The sequence below is a fragment of the Pteropus medius genome, unplaced genomic scaffold, assembly GCF_902729225.1.
Source record: "Pteropus medius unplaced genomic scaffold, Ma_sr-lr_union100, whole genome shotgun sequence".
Classification (NCBI taxonomy): Eukaryota; Metazoa; Chordata; class Mammalia; order Chiroptera; family Pteropodidae; genus Pteropus; species Pteropus medius.
In genome coordinates, this window is record NW_024340699.1 from 4325678 (window position 1) to 4337893 (window position 12216).

General features: G+C 35.0%; 1 protein-coding gene and 1 pseudogene across 3 annotated transcripts in view; both read left to right on the top strand.

Annotated features, from left to right (window-relative positions):
* HMMR (hyaluronan mediated motility receptor) overlaps positions 1–1213 on the top strand; it is a 28114-nt gene extending 26901 nt beyond the window's left edge. For 2 of the 3 annotated variants that reach the window (XM_039877327.1, XM_039877334.1), the window contains exon 18: positions 99–1213. In XM_039877327.1, the coding sequence (XP_039733261.1) occupies positions 99–118 (20 nt within the window). In that variant the 3' untranslated portion in view covers positions 119–1213. The remainder of the gene's footprint in view (positions 1–98) is intronic. The other variant, XM_039877341.1, reaches the window with a different exon arrangement.
* Positions 1214–1307: 94 nt separating this feature from the next.
* On the top strand, positions 1308–1426 carry LOC120616831 (uncharacterized; annotated as a pseudogene).
* The last annotated feature ends 10790 nt before the right edge of the window (positions 1427–12216 follow it).

A 12216-nucleotide genomic window follows, 5' to 3' on the forward strand; every position in this document is an offset into this window, starting at 1 on the left:
CCTTATAGGCCATGGGAGATGCTCGTTTTTAGTTTCTAATGACTGATGAATTAGTTTTAATTTAGAATACTAATACCTCTTTATAATAATCATTCCAGGCAACACAAACTGCTATTGAGCTCCTATGGACTTTCAAGAATCATGCAAGTAAACATCTGAGAAACCTGTTGAAGATTATCTTATTCTTATTATTTTTATTGCTGTTGCTGTTATTAATATTATTTGTAATGAATATTTTTAATGTATTTAATATTAACTTCCTATCCTTAGGTGTCTGAAAGGAAGTTCAGCTTTTTTATTGATATATCTTCCAACATTTTATTTTCTATTGTCAGTACCTCCTCCTTGATGCTCATTTTTATCACCTCATTCTAAACTTTCTACCTGGCTTTCCGTCTTTCCAGTTCATCCCATCAAACCAACATCCTTTTAAAAATCACTCTCATATTATTATTGCCCTAGTGTAAAACTTTAGATGATTTCAAGATTCTAATCCCCAGGTTTTGTAGGTTGATACTGAAGGGCTTTCCTAATTTGAACCTGTTAAGCTGGGATAAAATACCTTGACTTGTTCTTGCCTCAACTTTGATTCTCCTAATAATGTTCATTCTGTCCTATCCATCATTCATTTACCCAGTTCAAATAAGAAATCAGGGAATGCTTAATTCCATAGTAAGCTCTTTACTTCTTGTCAGAGTCACTGAATTGGTCAATAATTTGCAGGTTCCCAGATTCCATCTTAGTCCTACCAAATGAAAATCTGAGACTTGGCATGAGAAATCTGCTGTTCAAACAAATTCTGCAGTTAATTCTTAGATATGGTGAAATCTGAGAAACTCTGCTCTTAACCTCTTTAGAGAATTTTTCTTATACTGCTTAGCATTGGCCTGACTACTGGGTATTTGATTAGTATTTCTGTAGTATGATATAAAAATCACACATTAAGTCATTAACCCAGTTATTCAACTTGTATTATATGAAGTTAATGCTTCTATTTAAGGTGTATTGTTTTCTCTGCCCTCCCCTCTCCACCATGTCCCTAGAATTACAAATGGTAATGTACTATTTAGAGAGTAGTAAATGTCCATCTAAAATGTCTGATTTATATAATTTGTATATTATAAGCCACCTTTTTAATATTTCCCCATTAATGGGCCAAAAGAGACTATTACATTCAGAATAGTTTTTCATAATAAATTATTTTATCAGATCTCAATATATCATTGAATTTTTAAATATCGTTCTTTGAATTAAGTTTAGAGGAAATGTAGAAATTAGGAAACTCATCTACTAAAAGGAAATAATTAGTCTACGGCCCTGCCACCCTGAGCATGCCCAATCTCGACTGATCTCAGAAGCTAAGCAGGGTCGGGCCTGGTTAGTACTTGGATGGGAGACCACCTAGGAATACCAGGTACTGTAGGTGTTAAAAAAAGAAAAGAAAAGAAAGAATTCATAACTTCTGCTTTTAGCCAAGATGGAGTAACAAGGATCGATTTATTGCTCCTGCCCCACACTACCCTACACACACACACACCTAAAACTCAAAAAACTAGACAAAATATACAAAAGAATGATTTTTCAAGACCATAGACATGAAACAACGAAAGACAACAATGTCTGAGAGATGGGGAAAATCAAAGTGCTTCCTATTTACAGCCTTGAGAGAATTTCCAGATGTAAGGAAGGAGAACACAGGTAGAGTCCAGCCAACTATCTGAGTTGAAAAGACAGAGCCGAGATCCGAGGAGATCCAAGTGACTAGAGTTTTCAGGACAGAGCACTAGGAAGGAGAAAATTGTTCGCAGAGAGAACTCTGGAGATCTACAAAGGGTCTCTCAAGTATTCACTAGTCATGCATATGAGGAAACTGCCTGAAGCCTGGGAAAGAACCACACCCCCAAAAAAGATGTAACAGTGCTCAAAGACTACAGAAGGCTAGAAATACTGTTTCCACCAGCCAAGCTGGAAAACCTCACCATTTATAGGGTATTGAGTAGGATATACAGAAGGGTTTAGCCTCAGTATTAGGGAATACGGGCATACTTCATGTTACTGTACTCCACTTTATTGTGCTTTGCAGATATTGTGTTTTTTACATATTGAAGATTTCTGGCACCCCCATGCTAAGCAAGTCTGTTGGTACCAAAAAGATTACGACTTGTTGAAAGCTCAGATGATGGTTTTTAGCATTTTGGGGCAATAACATATGTTTTAATTAAGGTATATACATTTTTCTTTTAGACATAGTGCTATTATACCCTACTAGACTAGAGTACAGTGTAAACATAACTTTTCTGTGCACTGGGAAACCAAAACATTTGTGTGACTTGCTTTATGACAATATTTGCTTTATTATGGTGATCTGAAACCTAACCTGCAACATCACTGAGGTGTTAGTCCTAAAGTGAGCACTGCTCTGATACCATCTAAAAAAGTATTAAAAGGAAAAACCAAAATGATCAAACTCTTTCTAAGTAACTTAATTACATCTCAGGACAAAGCTCAAGAATATGTATAAGACTGAAAAGTAAATTTCAGTTTCTAACATCGAATTGAAAGATTACCAGACGTTCAGAGAGGCAGGAAACATCACCCATAATGAAGAAAATAATCAGTCAACCTGGAACTAACACAGAGGTTAGAATTAGCAGAAGACATCAAAATAGTCTTTCGTATATCTCATATATGCCAAAACTTTAGAAAAGACATGTATTTTTTAAAAAGACTAAAATCAAACTTACAAAGGTAAAAACGATAACATGAGATAAAAAAAAAAAGTACTCTGTTTCTATTTGCCTCATCTGGGAGTAACAGCAGATTAGACATTGCAAAAGGAAAGATGAGTGAACCTGAAAACATATCAGTAGGAACTATCCAAAATGAATAGAAACAAGAATCAAAAAATGAACAGAGCAGGGGAGGGGGATAGGGGTTTGGGTAAAAAGATAAAGGGGAATATAGTCCATAATATTGTAATAAGTTTTCAGAATTGACAGATGAATACTAGACTTAGTGGATGATTACATTGTAAGGTATAAAAATGTGAAATTACCATATTGTACACTTGAAACTGATATCACTAATATGTTACATACCAACTAGACTTCAATTAAAAAACAAACAAACAAAAAACTTAAGCACCAAGGTACTCTGGGACAACTGCAAGCAGGCTGATATTTATGTAATTGGAGTTCCCAGAAGAGGGAAGGAGGGGACATAAAAATTATCTGAATAAATATTGGTGGTAAAATTTCCAAAAATGAAAACCATAAACCCATAGAGCCAAGGAACATAATAAACCCTAAGAACAAGAAATATGAAACATCACAATCAAATTGCTGGAAAGCAATAATAAAGAAAAACTGTCAACCTAGAACTATCTCAACAAAAATAGTTTTCAGAAACAAGGATGATAGAATGATTTAGAGACATTATAAAAAAACAAAAACCTAAAAAAGATTATCTCCAGCACACCTGCACCACAAGAAATCTTAAAGCAAGTACTTCAAGCAGGAGAAAAATGATACCAAGTAGAAATTAGAATCTACACTGAGGAATGAAGAACACCAGAAATGCTAGCTGCATGGATAAATATATGACTTCTTTATTACTTTAGTCTCCTTAAAAGGTAATTGAATGTTTAAACAAAAATAACAACATAGTTTGGAGTTTACACGTATTTAAAATTAGAGCATGACAGCAATAGCTCAAAGCCCAGGAGGGAGAAATGGAAGTGTGTGATTGTAAGGTTCTTGCACTACGTGTAAAGTGGTATAATGTTGCTTGAAGATGGATTGCAATAACTTAATAATGTGTACTATAAACCGTAAAGCAATCACATAAAATACTTGTAGCCATAAGCCAACACAGAAAATAAAATAGAATTATAAAGAATATTCAATTCATTCAAAAGAAGGCAGAAAAAGAGGGAGAGGAAAACAAAGGACAGATGGGGCAAATGGAAATCAAATAGCAATATGTTCAATTTAAACTTAACCATATCAACAGTCAACATTAAATGTAAATGGTCTATATACCCCAGTTAAAATATAGAAATGATCAAATTAAATATGAAAGCAAGATTGACTATATGCTGCCTACAAAAATTCACTTCAAATATAAAGACAAAATTCGGCGAAAAGTGAAAGGATGTTAAAAGATACACCACGCTGAGGTGACATGGACAAAATGGCTGATTAGGAAGCCCTGACCCTCCTTCCCCCCACAGACACTGATTCAGTGACAATAAAGTAACTAATTGCCTTTGGGAGAAATACAGAAACTAGCTGAGAGTGTCAGTAATACACAATGGGGAATAGAGAATCTCTTCAACAAATAGTGTTGAAAAAACTGGATATCCAGGTACAATAGGATGAAATTGGAACCTTATCTTAATCCATACACAAAAAACAACTCAAAAAGGATTAAAGACTTAAATGTAAAACCTTAATCTGTAAACGTATTAGAAGAAAATATAGGGGGAAAGCATGATATTGGTCTTGGCAATGATTTCTTGGTTGTGACACCAAAAGAACAGTCGATAAAAGCAAAAATGGACAAGTGGGACTGTAGCCCACTAAAAAGTTTCTGTATAACAACGGAAACAGTGAAAAAACAACCTACAAAATTTGAGAAAATATTTCCAAGCTAAATATCAGAAAAGTAGTTAATTTCCAAAAATATATACGGAACTCTTATAAAACAAACAAACAAACAAAAACCTTATAACCTGATTAAAAATGGACAAGTATTTAAATAGACATTTCTCCAAAGACTACATATGAATGGCCAACAGGTATATGAAAAATTGCTTAGCATCCCTAAACATCAGAGAAATGTACATGAAAACCACAATATTACCTACTAAGATGGCTTTTATCAAAAAACAAACATAAGTGTTGGCGAAGATGTTGAAAACTTGCGGAAATATAAAATGGTCCAGCCTCTGTGGAAAATAATATGGAGGTTCCTCAAAAAATGAAGTAGAACTACCATAGGATCCAAGATTCTCATTTGTGGGTGTTTATCCCAAATAAATGAAATGAGGATCTCAAAGAACTATTTATACTTCCATGTTCATTGCAACATCATGATATTGCAAGCTAAGATATGGGAACAACCTAAATGTCCATCAATGGATAAATGGAGAAATAAACTGTGACACTTCCAGACAATAGAATACTATTCAGCACTAAAAAGAATAAGCTATCAAGCCACAAAAAGAGGAGGAGGAAATTTAAATGCATATTACTAAGTGAAAAAAGCCAGTCAGAAAAGGCTACATGCTGTATGATTCCAAATCTGACATTTTGGAAAAGGCAAACTATGGGGACAGTAAAAAGATCAGTAGTTGCCAGAGGCTGAGGGATGGGGCGCGGTGAACAGGAGGATCTTGAGATTTTTAGGGTGGCGCAGATACTCTGTACAATACCTATAGAATGTGCAACAGCAAGAGTGGACGCTGGTACAAACTGTGGATTTGGGGTGATAATGATGTGTCAATGTAGGTTCATCAGTTGTAACATGTACCACTGTGGGGTGGATGTTGATATTGGGGGAGGCTGTGCATGTATGAGGGGAGGAGGTATTTGGGAAACCTCTGTATCTTACCCTCAGTTTTGCTGTGAACCCAAAACTGCTCTGAAAAATTAAAGGATTAATTTTTTAAAAAGCAGGAGGGCTGATTTAGATGAGACGAGAACTAACAAAATTTAGATAGAAAGTATAAGGGTATTCGTTAGGCTATTCTCTAAGCTTTTCTGTTAGTTTGCAATTTTTTGTAATAAAAAGTTTTACAATTCCCCTACATTAGCTAAAAAACTTATAAATATATATATAATTTTAGCTCAGGCCTCTCTTCAAAGTTCTGACTCATGAATCCCTCCTTCCGCCTCACTTCAGATGGTGGCATTACCACATACTTAACTGAACATTGAAGCAGTTGGACAAGGACTTCCTTATCTTTCCTCTATTAAATTTGCCAACAGGAATACATGTGTACTCATATCCTCTGCCTTTACTCCTTGTAGCACTTTGGACTATTGTTCGAAATACAGTAATTCCATGGGGAGAATTATACTTCTCCACTCCATTCATGTGAACCTGGGGGGTGACACTTGCACTGTCTCTTCCTTCAGGAGAATTATACATCCCTGCCCTGGTAAATATGAGGCACAATGACCCAATTTCCAAATAAGGTCACACGGTGAGGGGCGGAGAGTTAGGACTTCAACGTATCATTTTGGGGAGTGCAATTCAACCTATCATTCCCACTGTCATAGAAACGTGGAATTTCTAAGACAAAACCAACACTCCTCCTTGGACCTTATATCACCCTCCAGCTTTCATGCCTTCACAGCAAAAGTGCTTGGAAGAGTTTTCTATGGTATTGGGGTCCATGTCTGTTTCCCATTCTCTTCTCTCATCCTTCAGTTGAACTTTTATTCCCCCACTTCATTAACCTGCCAATTCCATGGCCACTTCACAGAATTTGGCAGTGTTCACAGGATAGTGGTGATGGTCGCACGACTGCCTGTGTAAGTATACTAAAAAAATTGTGTACTTTCAAAGGTTGAATTTGATGGAATGTGAATTATATATATAAATAAAACTGTTCTTTTTTTTAAAGATAGATTTATAGTGACCTGTCAAGTTCCCTAGAGATAAACCACACAACATGTTACCTCTTAGCATGCAAATTTTCTTGCCTGTACAACATAAAAATAAATAGTCTTACATAAACAGAAGCTACAAATGGTCAATGTTTTTGTCTGCTACAGTAAACATTTTGGCTTCTTGTCTTTTAAACAGACTTTAATTTCATTATTAGCAGTCATCAGTAGAGATCAGCTCCTCTACTCTTTTTCTACTATTTTGCCTTTTCCTAGAGTGATGTCTTTTCACATTCAAGATGTGCTGTCTCTTTAACCATTGGTACTTAGAAGATCAAACCAAGTTATCTTTAACAATACAATAATGATACACAAATAGTTCAATAATTGGAATTATTTAAAACAAAGATTTTTTTAGAAAATCAAAGAATTATGTTTGTATATTTATACAGTTGAGAAGCTAGTAGTATGAGGATAAAATAAATTCACTTATAAATTATGCTTTTGATATTGATTTTAATCCATTCATTTGTTCATTGATTCATATATTCAAAAAATGTTTATGAAGTATTCATTCTGTGCCAGGCACTGAGTTTGGAGCTGATACACAGAGGTGAAAAAACTTTGCCCTTAAGTTTACAATTGAGCGGAAGGCGACAAACATGAAGTAAATGATGGTAGTCACGCATTTAAAAAATGCTATAAAATAAAGCCATAGAATGCTGCGAGAGAGGAAAACATGAAGGCCTAATTAGGATTGTGTGTGTGTGTCTGTCTGTGTTTATTTAAGGAAAGGCAGACAATGAGGGTAGAGTCAAAGACAGGATACTGTAGTCCTTATAGGTTCTAAGCAAGTAGCGAATCAATCCGGTCTATGTCTTAAAACGGTTCTTCAGTCTGTGGAAGTGAAGTCGGATGTGAGAAGATGCCAAGAGTAAAAACCAAAGTTGTTGCTGCACCCAAATGGCCCCAACAAAATCTTTGTCCCTACACTCTCACTCCTTTCCTCTGGCTTCACCTCTTACCACCTTCTCCCCTATTTTATTTTCAGCCACACCAGACTCCTCGCAGATATTTAAGCACACCTGGCGGCATAGACATGTGTTCTGGGTACTTAGTGTTTCCTCTGCTTGGAATGTTCTTTTACTAGATATTCTTGGAGTCACAGAATGTAGGAAACTCCTTCGATCTGGATCTCTGGGTAACTGTGAAGCAGAGCCCTGGCTGGCTGACCTACAGGAAATGCATATATAGCCTGAGTGGGAAGTGAAAACATTTTAATATTAAGCCACTGAGATGTTGAATTTAATGTGTTACCTTAGTATAAACTAACCTGTCTTGGCTAATAAATGTAATAGTTAACAAAACAGACAAATTAATCTTTAAATATTTTTCAATCTGGAGAATTTAAAATATTGTCAATTTAATTTTCATTTTCCTGACTAATGGTAAGATTGAGCATATTGTCATATGTGTTTTGGCCATTTGAATTTTGTCATCTAGAATTGCTCTCTAATTTCAACACTCAATTTCTGTGTATTGGGTTTTTTTTTCCTGTTGATTTTCATAAGTTCCCTATATAGTATGACAGTCAGCACTGCATCTCTCATGCAACATATATATTTTCTCCCAGTTTGTCTTTTGACTTTGTTAGTTACCATTATTGTTATGCAGATATTTACAAAAATCTGTATAGCCCACTTGGTTGATATTTTTACCTTTGGTTCATGAATGTCATGATATGCTTATACAAGGTGACAAGAGAAAAAGCCGATTTGTTCTAAATTAAATTCCAGCAGGCCTGAAGGGGAGAGGAAGCAACAAGGGAAGTTAATAAACAGCTGCAGGTCAAAACCAACAAAAGACTGCTCACTTTCTGTATGTATGTTGAAACTTCAAATTAACTTCCAGCCGCTATTTCAGCTTTTATCTAAAAGGAGTAAGGGACCACCAGACACCACCCGACTTGCAACTTGCTTCAGGATGAACCTTCCGGACTGTTGCCCACAACCAGTCCCAAAGCATCAAGTGCTTTTTACTTATGGACTGTTTACCTATCCCAGAACTTTCCCCTCATCACCTTTTCCCACCCTCCTCCTTATCTACACCCAAGGTAAATTCTTTCAATACGACTTAGATTTGTCTTCCCCAAATCTATTGTATAAAAGAGTCCTGTCGCCCCCAGGATTGGGCACATGTTTGCCTTCTCCATCTAGTCCTGCTGCTGGTGATTCAGATTGCGTGTCCCCGGACCTAGCATGTGGCTCAATAAACTCTCTCTTTCAGGACAACTTTTGGCATCAAAGGTTTTTGTTTAACAAAGGCTTCCTCATGCCAAGATTATTCTATAAATTTTTCTCTAGTACTTTTGTTCCACATTTTAATTAAACATTTTTAATCTGTCAGGAACTCATTTTAGTGTAGCAAAGTAGGAATCCTGTATTATGGTTTTTAATTTATCTTTATCCCCTAAAAATTTCCATATGCATATTTAAGTTGAGCTGAGTTAATCAGTAAAATTGCATCTTTCATACAAACCTGGGAAGTTAAGAGGAAGATCAGGTTTGGGGAACAAGATGATGAATTAGTATTAAATTTACTTTTAGTTTCTTGGACCTATGATTTCGATACGCCAGAGGAACATACAGATAAATATTTCTTTTAGGCATTTAAGATGGGAAAACTATAACTTTGGAGTTTGGGTCAAAGCTATTCATGTGGGTATTAGTCACAAAAAGGAACTGCCGAGATGGTTGAAGCAGAGGGTAGTTTACAAAATGAGAGGAGGTTGTAAAAAAGAAAAAAAACAAAGCACTCTTTCCTGTCTTTGGGGTATTATAATAACTTAGAGGTATATTTCTCAAACTTGAAAAATGTATGCATAGCCTGTCAAGGAAAAAAGATTTTGATTTCTTAGATCTTAATGACTTCAGCAATTTAAATATTGTCCAATACTCAGTATCAATGCAGTGGTTAGCACTACCTCAAACTAGTATCTTGGGAACTTTTGTCTGCGTCTATGATCGTTATCAAATGATCCAAAATATGACTGTATTATTGTTTTAATATTGAGGTATAAAATACATATAGTAATATAGACAGTGAAATGAACAGATCTTAATTGTTATAGTTTGATGAGTTTTGATAAAAACGTATACCCCTGTTACCAACACCCCCTTAATCAAAATATGAAACATATCCATTACTTCAGAAAGTTCATTTATGGCCTTCACAGTCAATCCCTACCCTTCCCCCAAGACAATGTAATATCTTTCGCTATAGATTAGTTTCACCTACTTTAGAATTTCACATAAATGGAATCATACTCTTTTGTGTCCAGCTTCTTTCACTCAGCATAACATTTTATGATTCATTCATATAGTTCATTTCTATGTATAGCTGAGCAATGTTCCACAGTATGGATATACCACAATTCATCCATTTATCTGTTGATAGATGTTTGGATTATCTCCAGTTTTAGGTTATTTGAATTAAGCTGCTATAAATATTCTTTTTTTTAGCTTAAAATGTTTTTTATTTTGTGTATTTGCATATATTCACTTTTACTGGTTTTTTACACATATTTTATTTTGTTTACTTTGCTTTCTGCTTGAATATTTTACCAGCAGAGCAGAATTTATTTAGAAGCTCTATTTTTCTCTATACACTATATCAACTTTAATAGCATAAAATTATGTGTTCTTTTTTTCCTATGAGTTTGTACACTTTATACAGACTTTTATTTCTTTTTTTTTTTAATTGAAGAAATGATTTAAATTCCCCCCCTCCCCCCGCCATCCACCTCCCCTCTCTCTTCTATCTTCTGGTAACCACTAGTCCATTGTCCATGCCCATGAGTCTCTGTTTGTTTGTCCTGTTCATTTGTTGCTTTTAGGTTTATATCCCACATATAAGTGGTATCACGTGATTTTCAACTTTTCTGTCTGGCTTATTTCGCTTAGTCTGATTATTTCAAGGTCCATCCATGTTGTTGCAAATGGCAATTTTTCATCTTATGGCTAAGAAGCTGCTATAAATATTCTTGTGCAAGTCTTTATGGATATGTGCTTTCATTTCTCTTGGGTGAAATGGGTTATTGGGTTATGGAGTAGGTGTATATTTAACCTTATAATAAACTGCCAAACCATTTTTCTAAAGTGGTTGTATTGTTATACTTCCACTAGCAATGAATGAGTATTCTAGTTGCTCAAAATGATTGTTAGTAGATGATGTTATCAGTCGTTTTAATTTTAACCATTCTGTTAGATATGTAATGATACCTCAACGTGACTGTAACGTACATTTTCCTGATGTTGAGCATCTTCCTGTTACATAACTCAAGGAGTTCACCACTTGGGGTGTAAGAAGGAGATATGGTGGTTATGAGGTAGTTTTGTTTGCTTGCAAGTAAAGGAAACAAGGGATTCATATCAAAGTTTTGTTTTGTTTTGTTTTTTTTTCCTGAGGGTAGGCTTAGCCATTGCTTATATATACTGTTTGCTTAATTACATGTCAATTTCTTTTTTGCAATTGGCTAAACCTATCTGGTTCTGTTCCCAGTCAAGTTCATCAGTCAAGTTCACTGGGTTACAGCTAGGTCCCAAAAGGTACTGTGCTACATTTTAACGATTAGCAAGACTAGCATTTAGTAAGAACCACCAAGGCCTTGAGACCCTTGTCCTATCTAACATTTTTATGTGATTATTGGCCATTCTTTGTCTTCATTTTGTGAAGTATCTGTTTAGAACATATGTCCATTTTTAAAATGTTTTTTTAAACTATTAATTTATAGTTCTTTAAATATAAATCCTTTGCATATATATGTATCAAGATTATTTTTTACAGCCTGTGTTTTTCTTATTCATTTTCTAATATCTTTTGATGAACAGAAACTTTGTTGAATTTTAATTTGTCAAGTGCTAAAAATTATAAGTTCTTCCTATTCAGACTCTCCACATGCCACGTAGAGTTTACCAGGTGCAATGTACTCTAAGTGGATAGTGTATACAGAGTTATTTTTTTTAGCTTTATCTGAATGGCAATTTTGTTGTTTCTGTTCTTAAATTGTTATAGAGTCATAATCCAGAGCAGTGGTTCAAAATTTAATTGAGCATAATCATCACCCTTGAAATTGTTAAAAATAAAATTGCCGGCCTCCACTCCTTCGGAATGATTTTGTTTCATAGGTTCTATGGTGCAGGCAGGTTTAGGAATCACTGATCTAGAAGTCCTTAAAGCTTGGTTAAACCTAAGGCTATCCTCCTACCATTTTCTCGAACAGAGGACAGGACATGTTAACAGAAATGATCTGTTGCTTTTTAATTTCTGCATGCTGTTACCACTTTTACTGTCCTTTGAAATAGTTAATTAGAAAGCAGTGGAGGAAAAGCACTGGACAACTTTACTGAATAGATTCTGTTGTAATAAGGCAAAACTGAATAAAATACTTCAGAACAGGAATCAGTTGCTTGGCTGGCATGCTTTTCAGCCACTGGCTCTTGTTTTTCTTCTGCGAAAGAAAATTGCAACAAGTCTTCATAGTAAGGTGTTTTTTTGTTCGTTCGTTTGTTTTTTGGCTGTTGTTTCTTTTAAAAATAAGTTG